At 37.1% G+C, this 24,058-nt stretch overlaps 1 protein-coding gene across 22 annotated transcripts in view; it reads right to left on the bottom strand.

Moving 5' to 3' along the window:
- The window catches only part of KCNMA1 (potassium calcium-activated channel subfamily M alpha 1), a 429,782-nt gene that overhangs the window by 54,857 nt on the left and 350,867 nt on the right, over positions 1-24,058 (bottom strand). For 11 of the 22 annotated variants that reach the window (XM_041405088.1, XM_041405086.1, XM_041405079.1 and 8 more), the window contains 2 exons: positions 12,808-13,101; positions 8,465-8,558 (listed from right to left, as the gene is read on the bottom strand). In XM_041405088.1, the coding sequence (XP_041261022.1) occupies positions 8,465-8,558; positions 12,808-13,101 (388 nt within the window). The remainder of the gene's footprint in view (positions 1-8,464; positions 8,559-12,807; positions 13,102-24,058) is intronic. The other 11 variants (XM_041405089.1, XM_041405100.1, XM_041405102.1 and 8 more) reach the window with 1 other exon arrangement.

The following is a 24,058-nucleotide window of genomic DNA, read 5'->3' as shown; positions in this document are numbered from 1 at the left end:
CACTGGGGATGGACAGAACTGAAAAGACCATTCAGGAGTAAAGGGCTTCCTCATTAAACAGCTATTGTTAAACATACCCTTGTATCATGTCAGCCTTGTCGTATGCCATTATACACATGCAATTGAGAACTAGAGCAACATACCCTCCCTGGTCTGCAGTGGAACTACTCCGTGTGCTGAGCACTGGGAACAAGCATGCTGTGTGACCAGCAGGGAGGACCCAGGGCTTGCCTGAAAATAAACTGTAATCTCTTAGTCTTTACACATTAGTAAGGCAATGTCTTCCCTAGTTTTTATTCTGTCCTCCAATAAAATTCAACGCAAACCACACCTGATAAAAACACTACTCCTCTTTAACCTGTGTCTGTTTGGGTCTGCAATTGTGCTTTTCTCAGGTAGACGTATCTGGATTTTATGTACAAAAAGATGTTCAGCAATCTCCTGCACAAGATTCAGGGTCTTTAGAGACACCCTGCCTGTGGCTGAGGAATTTTGAGTTTTCCTACCTGACTTAGGAGTTTGTGGTTATGTCTTAGCAAGTCTATGTACACAGATGCTTCATTTTAGGAGGAAGGAGTGCATTTGCTGAAGGTAAAGGAGGAATTGAAGACATGCTAAAGAACGTCTCATGCCTTCAAAATTTCTCCTACAACTACCCTAACAAATTGTGGCAATTAACATGCTGTTAGTGTTAGATGTGTGCAGCCAGTGCAGGTGCTAATAATTGAAAAAGCATTTAGAGCTTTTACACCCTGGCTGAATATTTCATGATGTGCTGCATGTTTCACTATTTACTCAGTGGGCCTCTGTCACTTCAATCTTCTCTGACTGCTTTGACTGGTGCTATAAAGCTCAACCAAGACGGAGTGACGGCTTGTCACAGGAAAACTCCAGTGACTCCAGCAGCTCACTGGGACTAGCTATGAAGGTTGTCACGACATTCTGATGGAATTCAGCAAATGTTTTGTGACTAATACACCCAACATTTGTCGGCTACCATTAGCCATTCCCTGTGACCCTGCAGTCCGCGTGGATAGCATTAAGTTGTAATGAGAATTTGTTGCCTCTGTGTATTACACTAATGACACTTTCTCACTGATCTTTCCTTTCACAGGTTAATCAGAAACGAAATTTGTAAGGATTCAGTGCCCAGATGCACCAGGCTTTAGAGAAGAAAACCCAATGTGACAAGAGAAAGAAAACCTGCATTTTACTGCTAAATGTTTTCACTGTCACATTCAGAATCTTTCCTAATATTATTACAATCTTGTACTATCTTTTTTCCCTAAATCTAGGAAGAAGACTATATCTAATACAGTTGTTGATACCTAGTGCCTTGTCCAGTTTATGGGCTGAACTACAGTGCTAATTGTCCTTTCTTCCCTCCTGCTCTGTCCAGATGTTGCTGGTTTTACTATTCTCAGAAGCCTTACTGAAGATTTCCCATTAATTTATCAAGTCTACTAAGAACAATGATATAAAGCTGCTTACTGTAAGAATTTTGCTTTTTAAATTATCTTGATACCTAAGGGCATGATCAAAATATGCTTCTGAAGTATGAAGCCTCTCACATAAAAAAGTAACAAAATAGTTAACTTCCAGACTTTTCCATAAGCAATTTAATGAGGGGGAGACAAGGCACACAGTCAATGTGTCTTTTGTTTTTAAGATTTCCCATTTAGTTACACTGAGGCTGCAGAACTAGTAATATTTGAGGGGTAGGAGAATGTACCTGAAAAAATAATTTCTCATTTGTAAAAAATAAATCCACAGTTAAGTGGCATCATAAAATATAGGAGTGTTTTTGTCACTTAAATGACATGTGTGACATTATAATAAAAGCTACCACTGTTGCCAGTCAATGTTTATGAATATATTTTTTTCTTTAAATCCAGTTTATAGCTAAAGAGCTTTTTATTTCTATTACTTTGCTCTGAGTGCATCTTCTCTTACCCTGAACTTTATAAAAATTGTATTTTTCATCTGCAGGAAAACATTCCATTTCCTGCTCTCTCATCTCAAAAAGACTTGTGCAAGATTTCAAGTCACCTAAAAAAAAAAAAAAAAAATCTGATGCTGTTCTTATTCCCATGGCTCATAACACCAATACTGTATTGAGTTTGCATGGTCTGGTTTTGATAGTCAGGGTGTTTCAAGGGTGGCTTCTGTGAGAAACTGCCAGAAGTCTCCTCCATGTCCAGAGGATCCAGTGTCAGTCAGCTCCAAGATGAGCACGCCACTGGCCAAGGCTGGACCAGATAGAAATTATGGTAACACCTCTGTTATAACATATTTAAGAACAAGAAAAAAAAAAAAAAAGTTACTGTATGGATGTAATGAGGCCAGAGTAGAGCAGGGTGAGAACATGTGAGAGGAACAACTCTGCAGACACCATGGTCAGTGGAGAAGGAGGGCAGAAGGTGCTCAGACACCTGAGCTGAGGCTCCCCTGCAGCCCATGGAGCTCCACAGGGATGCAGATCCCCCTGCAGCCCATGCAGGAGACCCACTGGAGAAGGTGGACGCCTGAGAGGAGGCTGGGATCTCATAAGATGCCCGTGCTGGAGCAGCCAGCTGGCAGGGAGCTGCAGACCCACGGAGAGAGGAGCCCATGCTGGAGCAGGCTTCCTGGTAGGACTTGTGACCCTGTGAAGGAGCCATGCTGGAGCAGCTTGTCCTTGAAGGACTGCACTCAGTGGAAGAGTGGCCCAGACTTCAGCAGTTTGCAGAGAACTGCTGCTCACGGAATGGACTCACATTGGAGAAGTGCACGGAGAACTCTCCCATGGGATGGACCCCACACTGAAGCCAGGGAAGGACTCCTCTCTCTAAACAATGGGAGAAATGCCATGTGATCACTGACCATAAACCCCACTCCTCAACTCCCTGCACTTCTGTGGAGAGGAGGTAGAGCTGGGAAGGAGGAAGAAGTGGGGGAAGATCTTTTAAGGTCTGTTTATACTTGTCATTATCCCGCTCTGATTTTGTTAGCAATAAATTCAATAAATATCTCTAATGTGAGTCTGTTTTGTGAGTGACCTCTGCCATTATCTCAGAATGAACCCATGAACCCTTTGTTGTATCTTCTCTCTCCTGTCCAGCTGTGGAGGGCAGTGAGAGAGCAGCTTTCAAGGGTGTGTGGCATCAGCTAGCATCAACCCACTACAGTCTTTTTGAAACCTGGGTACCATACTTCAGATCAAGAAGCCAGTCCTTCAACAAAGAAATGGAAAGGAGACAAATTAGACAGGAAACCAAAGTTACCAGTCCCTGGTCTACCAATGGTAGCAAGAGTCAGGAGGCTAACAGATAGTACCAATTATCATTTATATAATTTAATTTTTTAATATTGTTAAAAACTGGTGTAAGATAACATGGTAATCACTGAATTACTCCTGTTTTTCCATTGTGAACTTGCAAAACAGAATCAAGAAGTGAATTGTGCTATTATATACCTGCTGGGTTGCAGCTTGGTTATTGTTACATGTTAGCACTGCATAAAATCTGGATATATATTTGAGTACAAAATTGAAACTTCCAAGGCTGAGGGACATAAATATATACCATAATTATGGTTCATCAGTGGGCTTTTGCCTTTTCAAACCTTACCTTCATGTCTGGTTTAAGGGAGTCATGGAAAACTATCAGATTCAACATATTTTACCAGTTTTGGCTTGAGAAATGTTTCCCTAGAACTGCCATCACTTTTTTTTGTTGTCGTTTCTATGAAAAAGCTCATAGTTTCATTTCATGGAAGGGCAGCACTACAATGGCAGAGGCAATGCATATTCAGGCTGAGTGGCACTAGCAGAAATGTGTATGTACATTTAAGTGTATTTGGCTTAGTGGGTGGATGAGGAGATAAATGTGCACAGCCATTGTTCATATATTTAAAATATTATATACAACTTCAGGAAAAAAGACAGGAGGTTTCCTCCTCAACTTCAGATAAATAATTTCATTAGGCTTCTGGAAATGTATGCCAAAGAGCTCACTTTTTTTTTCTGTGTCATTTAGCTGGGTCTTGACAGTTTCTGAGCAAGTTTTATTGTTTGGCTGGGAATTATTTTAGATCTTCAATCAAAAAAAAACCTCAGGCTTACGAAATTCTCCTTGGCAACACACTGAAAACCCGGTGTCCTCTGATGCCTCTGATTCTTATGTGATCAGGGACACTAATGATAATGACCCTTTGCTGAGTATGCTACTTGTCTAGAGGCCTGTGTCAACTACACCACTACATCCAGAGTGGACAGGGACAAACTATTTGTTTGCTCTTCAGGCCCCTTGGGCCCTGTCATATGCTATTTGTTCTTGCATTAAGAGGTAGTTTGACTCGGCTGGGCTGACATTTCCTTCAAGTCAGTGTATTCCACTCATGCAGTAGCAGCTACCAAAGCAATAAGTATAGACTTGAGGCTCAGCAACAATCATTTAAGTGGCTTTTTTGATTCATATCCAGGACTTTTCACATTTTTACTGGTCATTCTGAATCCAAAATGACACATTTTTTTAAAAACTAGCTTTGCTATTTGATATTCAGGCAACATAGTCTCCTCATAGTTAACGTGGCTGCTTATCAATAACATGAATCAGAACCTGCAACTGAGACGATGAACAAGGACTGATACTGCTGCATGATACCAGAGGCATTGATCAGTTCTACTTTTCTTCTCCACCTCATGAAGGATACCTGATATGTGATTACTCTCCCAGTCACAGGCTTCCTTCCTTTTCCTTCCATTTCCTACTTAAATTTTACTTTTTACTGTAACAGGATGTCCTTGTGTTCACATCTTAACTGGAGTAGGATATTTTTTTTCCTGTTGGAGTTTCAGTACAGGTAAAAACAGTCATGACAATGCTGAGTATTGTTCTGTTTAATTTGCATTCGTAGGTACTGTTGGAATTTGAAAACTTTGTTTCTGATAGATTACACTCTTCTAGTATTTTATCAGTGTGATCCTGCTCATGCCATTTGATGTGATGCAGCATTCAGTTAGAACAGTGACTTCCTAAATGTGAGTCTAGACCATCTGTGATGCACACAAAGAGCATTTGTATGTCAATTGCCTATTTATATCAGTTAGTAATTTATTGTAATTTAGAGTCATTAAAAAGGTGTCATTAAAAAGATGTCTCCAATCTATCTATCCAGATCATATTTAGTAATGCAGATTTCTACTTATGTGTTAGTAAATCTCAAAAATTCCCACTCTCTGACCAGGTCAGACCACTTGTCATGAGTCCCAGGGAATCCCTGTGATACCATTTCTGTCCTCTGTTCTAATCCATCAATACAAAAAGTCATAAAGTTTTGTCTCATAGCATAATACCCTCCACCACTGTGGGAATCTAAATCCTATGCAGCATTTTCAACATTATCTTAGCTGCAGGGCTGCTCAGAACGATTCAAAAGTCACAATTTGTATTTCAATTTATTAATTAATTTTTCACATATTTATTGTTTTCATACTCCAGACTTCTTGTCTTCCAGGCTCCTTCTAGATCCTCTGGATGTAAAACCACAGCTGAGAAAAAGTTTGCAAAGTAGCCAGCTATTTCTGGGCAGGTGGGACAGGGGCAAAGCTGACTTGAAAAAGGAGTTTTTAAAGCAAATTTACAAAAAAACTTCTAAAGATAAATATCGGCTACAAGACATGACAGTGCTTTAGCTGATTTACCTCTTGGGTGCTTCTAGCTGACATGCACTAAAGATTTCTGGGCAGGAAAGCAAGTACCTGTCACTTTCTGTAATTTACAAGGATACGAAACAGCAGATTATACAGTCCACCATTGTTCCAGAGAAGAGAAAATAGTTTGACCATTACCAACAAATCTTAACAGAGCTCTCTTCTGATTCAATCCACTTTGTCTTTTCTAGCACCTTGGACCAAAGTTAAGTCAGTGTAGATAAAGAGTAAATGAAGAGACGGCTGGGTCTGGGGAGACACTGAGGGTGCGAACACTGGGCTGGAGAATAAATTTAGCAGCAACAGAGAAGAGGAAGAAAACAATGTCTGGATTTGGAAGCCTGGCAAGTTCTCCACTCACTGCTCAACCTGTGTTTAGCAATTCTGATGTGCTACTGAGCAGACAGCTCAGGCTCAGGACGACTACTCTCCCTCAGTCCCTCTTCAGCAGGCAATGAAAGCAGGCTGTACTTTGAAAATCTTCCCCCATCATGCAAACTGACACAGGCATGCTTTTCAAAAACCCACAGCCAATCTGTTGATCATTACTTATTTACAAAGGCCTTCGGGCAGAAAGTCCTGTAAAAACCATACTTGATACGGTATACACTAGCTTTTTCTGCTTGTGGAAAAAAGTACCCCTAAGGCTACCTCAAACCATCACTTTCTATTGCACATAAAATGTACCGTGTAACACTAAAGTATTTAATATATATGGTATAATATATCTACAGGAAAGGCATTTGTGTAGAAGTATGTTACCCTGTATTTGGTAATTTGATGTTTTGCTGAAGGCTATGACTTGAAAAAGCCTGCACCTAGTACAGAGGACCTGTCATCTCAGTACCCAAGAGCCAATAGAATAAAGAAGTACCCTTAAGCAGCAAAACTTTGACACAGCTTTGAAGCATATGAAAACAGTATAACTCCCCAGAATTATTATTACTCAAGATCAAAGAAATGAGGCATACTTTACATAGCAAACAGGGACAGTGTGTTCAGCTCCTTCTTTCTTTCTCTCTCTCTCTCCCCTTCTCTTTCTTTTTACTTCTACTTCCCCAAAATTAGAATCTGGGAGAAGGTGAGGGGGGGAATCTCCATATGTTTAAATTTTAAGCAGTTAAAACAATTAGCACCAGATAAGAGGACTGTCCAAAGGTAAGTAAATTGAAAACTATGCTAGCATGACAACTGGCACTATAAAAATGAGAAGTTTGCCAGTATGCTCATTTTATTCTTCCTCATAAACTGTAAACAAGCATGTAAATCAGTGTCGTTTGGGCAAGGCTGAGCTAACAGGAAGGCAGAGAACTTTTAATGACACATTCTACAGAAATAGATGGTCAATAAGGAAAAAAAAAAAGCCACAGCTGGGTGCATTCTCCCTCTGTGAATCAATCTCACTTTTGGTTCTGTAGTCTAAACAGAGATGAAGACGATTTGTGGAAGTTACGTCCTTGAATATGCCCTATATTGCAGAAACAATAAACAAATATGGATGCTTCTGTAACTGCCCAAAGAAAATTCCAGTCTAGTGACTGAAATACAAAGAGAAATATCACCTACCTGTATCCAGAATTGTTACAGGAACAAAATCATCATCAATAATAAAAATCATAAGAGATTTTATTTATGGAAAGAACTATATATTTGTATCAATTTTTTTTTCACTTAGCCTCCGTGAGCAGACACAGTTACACACAACCAAATCTCAAATTCCACAAATGTGTCTGTTTATATATGCAAACAAGTTTACATTTTTCTGTGTATGTGTACATACATATAGACATAGAGTGGAAAATCTCTGCTATGGTATTTATGGATACAATAATGGACTGAGGGTCTAGCCTGAGTACAGAGAATATGCAAACACAGAGCAGGAACAGTCTTGTTGGAAACTCTGTGTCTACTACAGGATCCAATTTTGACTGAGTTGAGCAGGTAAAAGGCAAAGCACAGTGAGATAGAATGCAAATCACATAATACTTTAATAGATTACAATTTTGTGTTGCAGTTCTAGTTTTAACAAATCTCTTAGAGGTAATTTGTCCTATAAAAGGAAACTACATAGTTATACAAAGGAGTACTATCATAAAATAATGTACACATAGCAACAGGGGAAAATATCTCTAACAAGATGCTGTTTTCATCACCCACTTTTAGAGTATATACTACCCTCTTAAAAATCCCTGTATTTCATAATTAATGTGCTTTTAGCTTGACTAAAACAGCGTTAGTTTTGAACTTTGCTTTGGCAAGTACATATATTATTAGACTTTTTCATCAGTCTAAATCAATTAACAGAAATTTGATTTCAATCGACAGGATAAAAGGAAGGTAATATTCAGGTTCATTTTTGATTGTGATGATACATCTCACATATGGCCTTAAGTACAGAAAACAGTACTCAGAGGGAATCCAACAAAAAGAGAATTGCCTGAGGCAAACTAACCACATGAGTTCCCCTGATTGGTTAGTGCTATCATTAGTGCCACTGCTGTTTAAGAACTACACATGGACAGGACAGGGTGACAGCTAAGACTTTAAAGCCTATGTATTTTTCAAACAGCTTTTCAAACTGTTTTTCATGACAGAATTTTTTTTCAGCTCTATCATTAACTGCTGACAAGCTGACAGAATAAATACTTCAGCCTTTCAGAAACCATCTAACAATCTTTTTTTTCACCCCCTCCCCTTATTTTTGATGTGGGGGGAGGAGAGAAGGAAGGAAGAAAGAAAGGAGATGAAGATATGAGTTTCTTACAGTCTTACCTCATCAGTTTGGGTGAGGAGTTGGGTGAATTTCGCATGCCTCCATTTCGCTGCTTTTTTTTGGGTGATAGTGTCGACGGCTGCTCATCTTCAACTGGAAATATAAGGAACTCATGAGATTAAGTACTGCTCTGAGTGCAATATGAAATACAAGTGAAGTAGCAAAGAACACACACTCTATGTCCATTCACGCACTGATACTTCATTGCTAACATAGGCCAACAGTAATAAAAATCAAATACATGTTAGTCAAAGAGATTGGTTTGAAGGAGAAGCAGAGAAGAATACCAGGGTTTTGAACACAGATGTTCAAATTGGTTTCATACTTCCAAAAACAAAGGCGGGGGGACCACATTCGGGTTATTCTTAGAGTTATTATCAGTTAATCTGCGCTACAGAAAAATAGAATTAGTGCTCTGCTGTATTCCCAGACAGATAAAGTACTATTTTCAATATCAACAGCTGCCAGCCTGCTTTTGCTAATGAACTAGACACCAGTTGTTTCTTGCTCCTCATATGCCAAACAACAGAGTCTTCATGAAGAGATGTAAAATATTCAATGCCTTGATGTTCAATGATTCAGTTAGTCGGGAATGTGAATGCAGCCTGCCATTGTGCGCAGATCTCCAGCACAAGTCAGACCTCATCGCTCTACTCTCCTCCCAAAACGGAGTTTTAACAGGAGTGAACAGAATGAGGTTGAATGGAAGTGGGGAGACAATACCTGTATAACAGAGAATGCATGTGTTATGCAATCTTTTAATGAGGATGATGTGCATTTTCAAGGACAGGTTGATTTCCAGATAGAAAATCACTTATTGTTTTGTCAGTCATAAACTACTCTTGGATAACTTATGTCACAATATGTATTGTCTAAACAAGTGCAGAGTCCTAAGAACTCATCTGTAAGAATTAGCCACCATCTTTGCTGTTTTGAGATTGTAACAGCACTTGATAATCTGTATGTAACTTTTACATGTACTATCAAAGGGAATAAACTCATGCCTTCTTTCTCAGGTTCATACTAATGCTAATTTATTCTGATACAAAGAAGAAATAAATAAACTTTTTCCCATCCTACTGTTAATTGAAAAATTAATTAGAAGATAATATAACTGATGCCTAGGAAGCTTTTACTTTAAAGCTAAAATGAAAGACATTAGTAGTAGTAGAAGTAGCTCTATATTTAAACAGCTTAGTACACATTAGCAGTGCACAAGCAGAAGTTGAGAAAAAAAAAATACTACTTTCAATAAGATACATAAGAAAACCAACAAAACTGGGATATATGTCACCTGCCCCAGACTTATCTGTGAATAAATTAAGCAACAGCCTTTTGCTATAACCCTCTTCTGACACTATTTTATTACAGACTGCATCCTAGCCTGCCACTTCTATCTCTCTGCCCAAGCCTGCTATGGAACATTTTGCCTCGGTTAAGACCAAAGGGCTGGGCCCTGAAAAGACAGATTTTGCTCTTTTTTCAGATGACCTGGCATCACCTAGCACAAGGGAGCCACAACTAAAAGAAAGCATTGCAAAGAGAAAAAAACAAACCATAGCAACCAAACAAAGCTATTCCTAAAATAAACGTGCCAAAGAGTGGTGTAAAAGATAATACTTATATCAGAACAATGAGTGTCTAATAATGATTTACTCACTAAGTTTCTTCTCTTCTTGGGCAGCACCCCTAAAGACAAAGGAATTTTCTTCTCATTTGACTTTTCTTTCTTTTTCCAAATCAAAGTCCTACAGTGTAAATGCTTATTGATGGTTAGTCAAATGCCTCTCAGTCAAATTTGGCTGAGAAATAAATAAGCCTACAGAAATTCTCAAAAAATACACAAACTGACATTTTCTTTCTGTGATAGTTTGCACACATTAAACAAGATCACTTCAGTATTTAGCTATGTGTACCATGAAGTGAACATGCATAGAATTGGTTTTTATGGTAATATCTTTGCAGTTCTAACTGCAAAAAAGCACAAGTCTTTGCACTTTTCAGAACACCCTCTTCAAATTATTCTCTTGAAAATGGCCTAGTCTTGTTTTACGCTTCTCTACCAGAAAGTTATTTGCATGCTATTCCACACAGACAATAGCTTTCAAGATATCCACTGTGCTCTCTTGTTCTTTATTGGATAGAAATATTCAGTTCCACCACTAAAAAGATCAAATGAACAAGAATCATGCAAATGTTCCTTCCAGAAACAACAAATTATCTATTTTGCTCTCTTGGGAGTAAAAAATCTAGATTTCACTCAAATTAAGCTGTTACCATAGGGTTACAAAATGTTTGTCCAGAGATGCAGTACGGCACCACAAGTGTGTTGTTATACAGTTTTAGCAGTTCAAGGAAGATACACATCCATCAGAATCATAGGCAAAAATCTTACAGTAACACAAGTCAACTGTAGATAATATTAGAACCAGAAATCTTTCTCTGCACAAGAGAAAATAATATTAAAGAATAGTATTTTTCCAAGTTTTCAGCTAGCTAATAAGACTCCTGTCTGATCCTTTCAAATTCTGAAAGTTAATACAATAAGGATGTTTTTGTACGATATGGTCCAACATTTGTGTCCTGCAGTGCTGCCAGATGATGCTAACCTGCTGCCCAATGAAAATCAAAGTCTTACTTTGTAATCATCCAAAATAACAACTTCTAGAAGGACATTTCTAGCAGTCTGCACAGGTACTGCATCTGCAATAAATAAGCTTCCTTTCTGGATATGTGCTTGTCATATTCAAATTATGTTACTGTCACCAGTTGCCTGCAAAGCCCAAGGTTGGCATGGCTCACTAGTTAATACCTGTTAGCAAAGCCTTCTGAGGGATCTCAATTTGTTGCTTAACCAAGAAAGCCATTTATTCTCATTGTAGCAATGGAAGTAAATCTATATTAATCATATGACAGAAAATCAAGTTTTATTTTTCGTATTGAAATCTCTGCACAGAGTTTACAGGGCATCTGCAGTTTAGCAACATAGCTCCATAGGAATGGGGGACGGGAACTCATGAAGTTGAAATATGTGAATAGTATCTATTGGACACTATTACCTATGGTTTGGTTCCCAAAAATGTCACAGTGATAATTCACAAGTAGTTTCTTAGTAGTAAATAGGATATAAAACATATTTAATTATTATCCTTCAGATACTCCTATCAATTTCCTGCCTATTTAAAGAAGTGGATCTAGCAAAATTTTTAGTAAGGTTATTAACTATTTTAGTTTCTGCATTAATTTAAAAGGGAGTCTTAAATTCACTTGTTCTTATGAAAGACAAACATATTTGCATAATGGGGCTATGATATATGACAAATAAATTCTGATATTGTATGTTTACTTTGGTTAATGAGTCCCCATTTTTTATACTACAGGATTTGTGTTAACTACAGCCATATTATGTTAGCAGACTTTTTTTACCGCTTTCATAAAAATTGGAAGTAAGTTCAAGAATTGGACACAGAGTTTTATAGATTTGGAACTGAATTCAGCCTCTGAGTTCTAATAACATTCAAGAGCTTGTTTGCACATCCCTAAGTATAACACTTATTGTACTGCTGTAACAACCCAGAGCTCACTTGTCGAATAACAGTTTTGCAGTTCAGGAAGACTCAATGCTAAAAAAATGTCAGGCAAGTCTAATGAGGCTTCAGACACTCAGTTTTATGCTGGAGTTTAATTTAAAGTTACAATGATGTTTTAACATGTTTGCTTATTCTTGAGTAAAGAGTGTTCATTATTTCAATGACATAACCTCCAGACAATGTTCCATGAATTGGTTTAAGATGTGCTGGTAATTTTACAGCCTTAATGTGGAGTTGAACATCTGTAACAACATATTACTTGACTTTTATCCTCATTTCATTTTTAAAGCAAAACAAAGGGAAATTCTTCCAAAACAGCGGACAAGTTCATAACTTTTTTCGTTATTTTCTCACCATCTTTAAAACAACACTGTCTCCTTCACTGTCTCTCCCAGGTCACTAGCTGAACTACTTTACAGATGCTTTTTTAGACACCAAAAAGAGCTGAAATTTGAAATAACATCGATATTACTGAACATCACATGTACTGGGATACCTGGTAAGTTCATTCTGCCTAGCATGTAAATGCTTCAAAGCAATTAAATCCTTTGAAAGGTAAAGCACAAACCACCCAGAAACATTAGTTGACTAGCTATCTCGATTAACTTATTAATCACCACATCTGGAGAAACCCACATCTGTAAGCACTTAACAGAGCATTAGTAATGTCATAGTCACATTGAAAACAGACTGCAAAACCATGCACAAACCATTCTGTATTGCCTTATGCATCCAACTACTGGGCTACCTACGGAGATCTTGGTTCAACCCAGGCTTTTGGGAATGGTAGCGGTATTTTACAGGCAAGCTGAGTGCCCTTTGCAATCTACAGTAGGTAGATTTTCCTTGTTCAACAGAACTCAGTAAGTTAAGGTGCAGCAGCGAGGGGTTGTTGGGTAGGAAGAGGCTCCCTTTACGGTTATTAACAAGTGGAACAGGTTCCGGGATTCCTTCAGTGGACTTGGCATCAATCAATGCATTAGTAGTTGCATTCTTGAACTGATATGAACATTTTGGGTAACTTGATCTAGCTGTATTCTTTACTTCTAAATAATAAGAAAAAATTTAAATTAATTTCTTTGTATTAAAAATTATTTCAAACCACAGGCATGAATCAATTTTGATATTATGTGGAAATACAGTCTTAATGTATCAGTATAAAGCTTAATGTATCCGTTCCAACAGCAGAAATAAAGGTTTATACCTGCAGCTTTCTTATGGTTTTTTTTCCCCTCTAAAAATGACTCTTTATAAAATAATACTTATAGAAGGATTATTCAACAAAATTATCACCTTTAAGCATAATCCCATCCTAGGGTAGTATGTCTGAGGTAATACTTATTTTCCCATGTTGATAAGGGCTTTGAAATTTTACTATCTGTGGAAGATGTTTATTTCTTTGAAACTACTGAAAATGACAGGGGAGGTAAAGCACTCTGCTGCTATTAAAATAAAAAAGGAATCATAGAAAACATAAGGTCACCACTTCAAAATTGTGCAAGCCTACTTATGGAATTAAACTGATTTTAAGGAACCCACATAAAAATTGTTGAGCATTCAACAGTGCTGCATACTGTAAATTTCAGGTCATACATAGTACCTCTGAAAAGAATGTTAAGAAATTCAATTTCCTAAATATGGATTTAGCTTAAAACTGTGATTCTTTGTCTTCCACTGATAATATATCAAGGCTATTTAAACACTACCCCATCTACTAATACCTCTAACAAATGGCAAGCTCAGTAAAAAACAACAACAAAATATTTTTCTGATAAAAACACACAATAAAGATCTTCTCCTAATGCTTGTTTCATTCTGAAAGTATAGTATAGAGAGTATAGCATAGAGAAGATGGTATATAAGTGAGCTGCTAAGACCTTATATTTGGTTACATATAATGAAGTAAATTTAGGTAGGGAGTACTTGGTGGACTGATAAACTTGCAGCATTATTTCCGTGTTTCAATTGCCTTAAAGATTCTACGGAGAACACTGAGCAGAGAGTAAAGGCAAACTATTTGAGGAGGTCAGCATGTTTTTTGGGATCTTACTTTAGTTCACCATCAGCTAGAAACACCATCTGGTAACAGGAAAGATAAGAAAATAGCATTCCCATGCTTGCCATTTTTCTTCAAGCACAAAATCTCTCTCTCTCATGGAAAAGGTGAGTGTATAGGAATTAAAACAGTCATTTGAAGGTACCTTTTAACAAGGTTGAACTGGTTGGTGGCAAAGCACCCATTCCAAATCTATGACTTTTTGATGGCTTGCTACTATTCTGAGGTAGATTGAAAAATTAGTGAGGAAAGAACTGAAGTCTACTTTATTATACTATTCTGATTTTTATTAATAGAAGTAACATTTGAAGTATAATAATAATAATAATAATAATAGATACTCACCAGAGTTCACATGTATTTTAAATCATCAGAGGAGAGCATATATCTTTGATTAGCAATAATGCCACAAAAATAAAATATACTGCATAAAATATTGAATACACTACCTGAAAATTATCAATTTTACCTCAGTTACTGGGTTTTTTATCAGATTTTGTACTTCTACTTTTGATATTCCTCCAAGTGTAATAATTTTCAGCTGATAAAATATATCTGCAGAGAACTATCTCCCTACACATGTCACTGGTCAAGCATGTATTTGAAGGCTTTGATACGCATCAACTCAGTTCTATTTCTAAAGTGCAGATAATAATACTGGAAATAATCTTTAGAAATCCACATCCTATATCAAAGTATCTTCACATGAAACGTAAGAAAACCAGAATCTATTAAGCTTATCAACCCTTTAATCAAGTTGTAAGAAACACCATAATCTTTTTACAGTCTCTTCTGGAGTTCAATAAGTGATGCTTTCAGATACCAGACCTGACTATTAAGCAATAACCTTCCACAGTAGTGCATGTCTTATGGCATATTCCATGCAGACAAAGTCAAGCTTTCCCAAGATTTTGTGCTTGCGGTGGCACAGCATGTGTCGGAACAAAAATACTTGTCTTTTGGTATGGCTTCATATCTGGAGCTTGGCATCATATTTAATAGCACCACATGATCTTTTTCAGCAGGAAGGCAGACTGAGCTGCTTAGAACCTAAGTTACTTCCCCTTACTTCCCGTACCATTGTGGACAGGTACTACCACTGACCATGGGCATAACAAGGTGCCCATTTTTTGGGGTCAAATTATTGCAGATTTAAAAGTTCTAACTACTGGTTTCATCCCATGACTTCTAGCTTCCTGCCTTAAGAGCTTAGATCAAAGTGGAAGAAGCCCCACAGTGGACGAGTCATTAAATTCTTTGTACATAGGACAATTTTCTTTCTTAGTCCAACAACTTATGGCCCAAGTCTTTTTACTCAATCCTCAATAGCAAGGATTACAGAATAATATATCCAAATGATCTATCTTTGGGAGAGATAATATTCTCTTTCTCCATCCTCCTAAAATTACATACATTTTTTTACTGAAGAAGAGTGAAACTGGTTACTCTTAGTGTAAATAGCCCATCAAGCTGTAGGTGCACATTGTACCACACACACTGGGCTGTCAGGATACACCCTGAACTACATGAGCAAGCACAGAGCATTTGCATGAAGCAGTTCTGTACAACTGGGTGAGAAACATAGGTCAACTTCAGCAGATACAGACTACAGTGTGCAGAACCTAAACCACTTATGGAGCATTCCCCTGTTCAGCAATGACAGTTGATTTTTGTTAATAATCTCTTTAAAATCCGATTGGGTTCTTGCACTGTTATGTGGGCTGATTTCCATAGAAAATATATTTGGGAAACAAAGATTGCTGTTGATTCTATGGAACTAAATACATCCTTACATATTGTTACTGCCTGACTAGGTTTGGCAATCAAACTGTCTGGATTGGGGTAATTTGTTGTACTACTATGCAACATCAAATCACAACCTCCAAATCCACCAGGGTTCTTTTCCAAGTACTGGATGAGTTTAGCACCACCACGACTATTTTTCTAGTTATGGTAAGATTAATTTTGATTTTATGTGTCATGACATATGACTTTATTTCCAATGCAAACAGTCACAGGCCTGCATTGTTTACGCTGCCTAAGTTCCTTAGAACTGTTCAGTACATTGTCATGTATCCATAAGGCATTAATATTACCTAAGAATATTTTGAGAGCAAATTTTAAACTACTTTTTGAGAATGGCAAACAGTAAGGAACAGGATAAAAGTAGAGTGAGGGTAAGAAATTCCATTTTCTGTAGTATTTTCTAATTGCACCCTGGGTAAACACTATCAACTTTTAATAAATGCTGTACAGAATTTGCTCAAGAAGCCTGTCACCATTAGAGAGGTAAAAAATGATATGTATAAAATGTGATATATTAATGCAATCGTAAAGGTATTTTGAAGTTGCATATATTCCTATTCCTTACCCCCACCCTCAGGAACTCCCTTTCAAGCTCAATGAATATACACTTGCCTACAGACTGCATTAGGGAATCATGCCTGTTTCTATTTCTATACATTTTATTTATTATAATGAAGATAATTTGAATTGCAATCTGCAACTCCCTGAACATTTTTAAAACAACAAATGTAGTTAAACTAATGCCTGTGGCAATCTCTATTTATTCTTTGTGAGCATACACTTGCCATAACTCAAAACTGGGCTGAGCTTTAATTTAAATGTAACAAGGCAGAATACCAGTACAGCGGCTTTCAACAAAATGGCTGAAACTGGCTTCAGCATGATTTGCCTGGAAGGGAAGATGAAAATGTGTTTTAAAGGAGAAAAAATATCCTGACCAAAACCAGACATTCTAAACAACCACCACCGATACCCAGTGCTCCTCTCCTCCCCCATCTCTATCAGCTGCTAGGCTTTCAGCACTGTTTTTCGCCAGACACTAGCACAGTGTTTTCCTTCATAGTCAGCCATCAGCCAGAGCTGTCACTTGCAGATACTTCATTTTTGTTTCAGTCTAATTCATACTGCACCCCCTTAATCTCTGTAGTGAGTAATGCCATGTCACTGTGAAGATATGTCAGATCCAGCATTCGAAATACAGAGTGTTTCTAACAGTTAAACTATCTTGGTTTGAAGAAATATTTTATTTCTTCCCCCAACTTAACCGATGTTTTTCTCCTGAACATCTTCCAAGCTGACCTCCAAAGGAGCAGTCACTGTTCTGCAATCAGCCTCAGCTTTCATGGGGTGGGGGGTAAAGACAAGCTTCAGCCCTGTATTACTAAATGCAAATAATCAATATGTTGATTGAGCTTTTGGCTACCAGAGTTCTTTTGATGGGGGTGACAGTGAGCATGACTTGCCTCATTCAATGACAAGCCTGTTTAGACTTTTTTCTACCTACCACTTTGTGAATCAGGCAACTGAAAATACCCACAGCAATTCCTCCAAACTGTCAGCTATTGCTGTGATTCCACCCAGCACCCCCTGTACAAGACAACAGATTAACCATTAGGCTAGATATGTTGAAAATATACAGCTTCAACCTTTCCTCAGCTAGCTCAGAGCGATGTATAGATGATTATTTCAACCGTCAGCTGCCGCATAGACTTAAACCCCTGCACAATAACTCCTGGATTCATCTGCCCCTTGTCAAACTTGCACAGCTTTAGTTTGAGCATACATAGTGTGGCAGTTTCACTGCGGATCTAGAATAATCCAGACGGCTGCTGTCTCTTTGTTAACAGGAAGCTAAACTGATGAGTTTGTAATGCATTTCTTATCAAAGGTAGTTTCAAAAAAGAAAATGTGCCAAATCAGTTGGGGTTGGAATTTACCATAGTATTGAAATATGATTTAATCAAAACATTTGTTATTTGTTGGTGAAAAAAAACCACCCCACACTATTCATCCTCTAAAAATCATTTTATGCCAATCAACTATTTATTTAACAAATTTACTTGATTTTTTTGGTGGTAACATATGTAATGAAATCATTGACTAGAAACTACAATATAATGGTGCTTGATGAGATACAAGAACGTTAATTTTAGAAACTGTGGAGCAGCATTTGCTTGGTGTCTGAAATCGTAATTCAAATGAAACAGGATGGCTGCTTTTGTTTCTATGTGCATTACAAACAGAGAAATGCATTTCATTCTGTTTTTTTAACACAAAAAATATATGCTGCATATATACACACTAGCACCATTAGAAAAGCAGGTGAGGCTGGCTTTTAGTTGCAGTGCGTGCCACATGAAGCAAATAAAACATCAAGATCCAAGAATGTCAAGAATGCATCATCAGAACATTTTGCAAATACTGAATGGTGCTTACATGAGACATTCTCTTTGAAACTGCAGATCAAGAAACATTTATTTTCTTTTCTTTTTTGCCCTTTTTTTGTCCCAGGCTTGTACCTTTTGGCTAAAGGCACATAAAATTTCAAAACAAATGTATTGTTTCTGCTACTTTTTTCTTTTTTTCCTTTTTCTTTCTATTACTATCCAATACTTAAATTTTGTATTAATAATAGATGGTCTTTCAGTCTTAATTATTCTCCCACATTAAGAACTGAAACTCAGCTACAGATATATTTCTCATCTTTGCTTTTCCTTGAATGCTGGAAAAAAAGACATTTAACAGCAAATGTGGAATCTTGCCGTGCTGGATCCTGTTATTAATTTAAGATGGCTGCTCTGATATTCAGTGAAATCAATATAGACTTTAAGTTCCTGATCTTTTAGAGTAACTTGTACTTAGAATGAAAAATAGACTACAAAAGAGTTTGGAAACCCAGAAAACTTATAACTTGAATCTTTTGGTGAAAAAGGTCTGGCGTATAGATTTACACCATTTGTACTTGTTTGTAAGGGTTGAGAAATTCCCTAAGGTTACCACAGAAATATGTTCTTTGCTCCTCCAGTTTAATTCAATAACATAACTAATATGAATGCTCTATTAATTATTATCACTTCCCTGTTACTATGACTTCAGCAAGCAAAGAAGTGGTTTAAGGCTCTCCAAACTGTGATTGATCCAAAGTCCACTGAAGTCAGAAATACATTTACACAGACTTCAGCAGAGGTTTGATCAGGAGCTGTTCATACCTCATGTATATGCTGTCATAAATGAGAAGCAAGCCTTTCCCATATACACAGCATTTTACACACACTGGCATGTGCAATCAGTAGAAAGGCTTCTGATTTCACGGAGATGGTTTCTCATTCCAATACAGAGGTATATAGACAATAGGACACTATTTGTACTTAACAAACATCTTCTCTTTTCCCTGCCAAGTTTTCACAGTAGAAAAAAAGCTACTTCAATTCCTAATCAAATGCTAATTTATATTTAGACTAAGTCATAGGTCCATTGAACCTTGAACATATTTTCTAAATCAAATTTTAGTATTCTCTCATACATTTTTCTTGATTTTTAGTCTTCATTCTTCACTGCCTTTTCAAATTATGATTCACTTTGTAATTTTTTATTCAAGTCATTATACTGTTATTGGAAAAATGTCAAATGAAAGTTAAAAAAAAAGCAAAGCATCAGTGGACTTGGTTTTCCTCCCTGTCCATTTAATTGTCCAACTGACTTCTCCACATGCCATATCCATACAGAATACTATTTGGATGAAGTAAAGTGTGTTTTAGGAAAGGGCAGAGAAATGGAGATGTGCCTAAACTGTAGAACTTAAAACAGAACATGGTCTGTTTTCAGGGGGGTCTTTTCTCCAGACAAACATCAAAGTGAAGGGAACTAACTTTTTGTCTTTTGAGAGTGCACTTTGGAGAATAAGGAAAGTCAAAGTTTCTCATTGGTATGGCAAGTGTAAATATGCTGAGTTAAATTTTAAATTATGTTACCTCATTATAACAAGCTCTGAACATGGAGGAAGAACTACAGAAAATGTTACCCCATGTGTCAGAAAAGAGCTGTCCAGACCTTGTGTTTCTTACCAAGTCACCAGCAGCTATGAACTACAATTTTGAAGGCCCAGCTGCTGTCTCCAGCACAGCGAAGTACAAAAGGATTGCTCAAAGCCACATGTTAACATTTTAACAGACTACCTGATGACCCCATGGCTACAGGCAGAGGATAGGGAATCTCCTGACTGGGATTTAGTTTTACCACTGATCTTGGGTTACACAGCATTGGGTGGCTCACTTGCAGTCAATTCTGTTTTAAAGGATTTTATTACTCACAGATCTTGCTAGAATTCAAGTGACAAAATGATGTGAAATTGTGGCTGTTAATCTCTAATTTTCTCAGATCTAGCAGGTGTAAGACTGCAATGTTGCTACTGCTGTTTGAAAAGCACATTTGGAATACATTCCATAAAAATATACTATATTCATATGTGATGCTGTTATTACAGTGTTTGGTGGTTTGTTTTTTTACTACACACAAAAGTGTGCCTCTAACATTGAATAACTGTAACATCCTTTTTATTTCTGTGTTTCTATTTCCCTTCCTTAAAAAAAAAGTGTCAGTTAAAAGACACTGATTTCCTTATGAGTGGCCCTTTGACAGCTCCCCAGGGTGTGACATGTAAAGCCAAAACACATCTTTGGGAGATTCTTTAGCAGTAGCAACACAGAGTAAATTATAATATTCCATGCATTGTCATAGACTATCCTTGTGTCAATGCACAGCAACCCAAAGAGTATTGTCCTTTATCCTATTGCCTCAAAGAAGATTTTGACACCAACTATAACAGACACAGAGGAAGAAGTTGCAACACTAGCAAGGGCACACTGTAGTTGTGCAGTTCTGCTAAACTGTAGGAGGAATCTGTCTTGTATTTAAAAGTTAAGGAAGTTTCCCCTTTGTGACTAAAACCACTCACAATCTGATCAGTCACTGCAGAAAACAGTGAAGTTCTACTTGTGGACAAAAAATAAGCTACTATTAAAAAAGAAAATCTAAATTTGAAAGGCCACTCATCATTGTGTCTATGATCTCTTTACTGTTTACACTCTCCCAGCTCCATTAAATTCAGAGAAAAATATACAATGCCTTGAAGTAACTAAGAGTAAAAGTAAGCACAGGAGTCCTTGGTGATTGCTCTGCTCCTTAGGATTAGAAATCTTGTATTTACAGCATAGCTTGTGTTTGTCAGGCAGAGTATTTCAGTGCACAGGAAAGCCATATTTCCATGCCTTTGGAGCAGGACTCCACAAATTTCAGCTCAGTCTTGCTACAACTGCTTCCTTCCTGTGAACACTGGGAAGTGTAGATTTCCTCCTGCAGAAATCTAATTAGAATTATTACTCTGGTTTTCCATTTAGAAGTGACAATTTATCTTGATATCTCAAAAATACATATTTCCAGTGTAATTCCAACCTGCATATCCTAAAGTTTTAAATTGAAATAAAATTTCATCTACCTTGCTCATTACAAGAAGACAGACTAGGTCCCTGCCAATACCACAATGAAGTAAAGATTTTCCTACACTTCTTATAAATCCAGGGGATTGCATTCTTAAATTCTAAGATTTTATGTATTTTTTTTCCCAATTCTTCCTCTGCTTCTCCATGAGTTGCCTTACTTTTGAAAACACGCTTGAGAGGATCTGGCTGAGGCTATTTCTGTTTTTAACTAGGTGGTTAATATGTGACTGATAAATTGGAGGTTTTTATTTTGCAAAATTTGATACCATTGAATTTCTTTTGGCTCGTGTGTATCTTTAAAAAAAGGGTGTAGAAATGTCTGTGTCTCTGAACAAGAGACCTGAAGTATTAACATTCAAATCTGGCTTTCTTATCATTTGTCTTATACAGTTTCCACCCACATCAGTGGAAGAACTTCCATTTATTGAATTTTCATAGGATCAGGCTTAGTGATCCCCAATACTCTTTCAGACTTAGCTGTAATGTTCCTCTGGGATGGATGTCTTCACACTCCTGTTATTTGTGTGGCCACCATATAATTTCATATGTAAAGTATAAAATGCTGTTCCTATTTACATAGACCCTGGTTCTAGAGACAAATGCTTACACTGTATACATCTCTGTGGGAAAGACCTGCATACAATTTAAAAGAGCCAGCAGAAATATTTTTTTTAATGAAACTGTTTCCTTAGCAAAGCAATGCATAATGAAGTTCTTGCAGCCTCCTGAGCCACTACTGATTTCTAAGCCAGCACCACCACCTGCTGGTTACAGGGAGTTTCAAGACCCAGTGCTGTTTTCCTGTCTTCAAATCCATGCATAAACATAGTGCAGTATTTCTCATCTGTTCTTATACATAGAAATGTTGTTACCAGAAGAGATTTTTAGCAGATTGGGTGCAGTTTAACAATACTCTATTAGCTGAATTATGGCTTTCATAAAAGCAGGTAATGTTAACAAAGAAATTGTTTTATGCAAAGTACTGTAAGTCACAGGATAGACATTAAAATTAATCAAATAAATTGAACCTGTTGTAATTAAAGGCTATTGTCACATATGCAGGTTTTATTACTTACAGATACACAGTTAAACACTCTTTATAACACTAAGAAATGAGTATTTTTTTCCTAAGTGATCCCTACTTTAGTGTATTCCACAATGTCCTTCATTCTTGTGAAGCTTTTTTTCTTGCTCTGAACAAATGCATCTAAAAAACCAATACCACCTGTTAAATCTATTAATATAAAATTTCCTTTGAAACATTGTGAGAGGGGAAAGCATGCCATCTCACATTCACTTCATGTAAGACCAACTATAATAGCATAAAATTACATAGGCTAGCAACAAGAAAAAAAGCAAGTAATACTGAATCTACCCAACTAATCCGATATCCATGTTAAAAAAAGAGAATTACATATCTTTTGTCCTTTTAGTCTTTTCTTTGATGCTAAAGCTACAGAGAGATGCCATCCTTGCTTAGTTCATGACAAGGATCAGACAGATTACAACCCATGATGAGGAACAGCTTTAGAAAGAAAATTTCATCAAACCCAACTTCTGGTTGGTACTTCTTGGTACTTCTGGATTCATTAACCAAACCTTGATGAGAATATGGGCATTACCAAAGAAAGAGAAGGGAGCTCAACAAAGCACCCTCACTGTTCTCACACAGTGCAATGAATCAAGAGGAGAGGAAAAAAGGCAATGGAGAATTTTGGAGAGGATTGTCAAGGTGTTGAATTAGCAGATTACTTAGTTGTGTCCTATAAAGCACTTGGTGTGCTCAGCAGAAAAATCACTTAAACATTAAGAGTATAAAATTAAATACAGGTGATGTCCCTTTTCAAAGTAGGTAGCATGATAAATAAGAGAGAAGACTGATAAAATTAAAACAAAAGGAAAGAAGATTCTGCAGGAAACCATAGAACTGCCAGGATTTCTGTTGTATTATCACAGCAATTACACAATAAACTCTACAATCACCTGGAGCTCAGGAACTCTCTCCAACAAAGAGAAAATTGACATATAAAATTTCATAAGATTTACAAGTCAGTTACTACCCTAAAAGAAACTATATCAAACACAAATGCCACAGGGTGCCAATATATTTGGAAATACTGTTGCTGCCAGATGTCTTGAGAGTCAGATACTGAAAGCATCCAGAAGTCCTATGTTCAGGGGACACTGACAGCTGTCAAGAAAGTCATCTTCCAAAATCAAATTGCTTGGAGCTCTACCTTTGAGGGTTTTATTTTGTCCTGTTTGAGGAGAAAGAAGAGGGCACACAAAAGACTCATATGCTAAGGGCAGATTAAAACCAAACACATATTTTGACATATTTTATATTCCTCATGGGCAGAACTCAAGGATACTGCTGGGGAAATCTGTGAGACCCAAGGGACAATTTCAGGATGTTTCCTGAGGAGTATGTGCGGCTTGAGTATTGAGGCGGAATATATGAACCTAAAGATATGACTCTGGCCTCAAGCTACAATTTTAAATGCAAAACAAGAATTTTGCTTTTCAGCAGCAGAAGTACCAGTAAAACTGTTGATGAATGAGCTGCAGCATTCAAAGACTCAATGAGCCAATCAAAAAGACCTTTTACGTTTGATCAGCTACTAGACATGCTAACACTAGAAA

This window comes from Onychostruthus taczanowskii, unplaced genomic scaffold (genome assembly GCF_017590055.1).
Source record: "Onychostruthus taczanowskii isolate IOZ18803 unplaced genomic scaffold, ASM1759005v1 scaffold22, whole genome shotgun sequence".
NCBI lineage: Eukaryota > Metazoa > Chordata > Aves > Passeriformes > Passeridae > Onychostruthus > Onychostruthus taczanowskii.
Note: the sequence above shows the minus strand (reverse complement) of the source record. Positions and strands in the feature narration are given on the sequence as shown.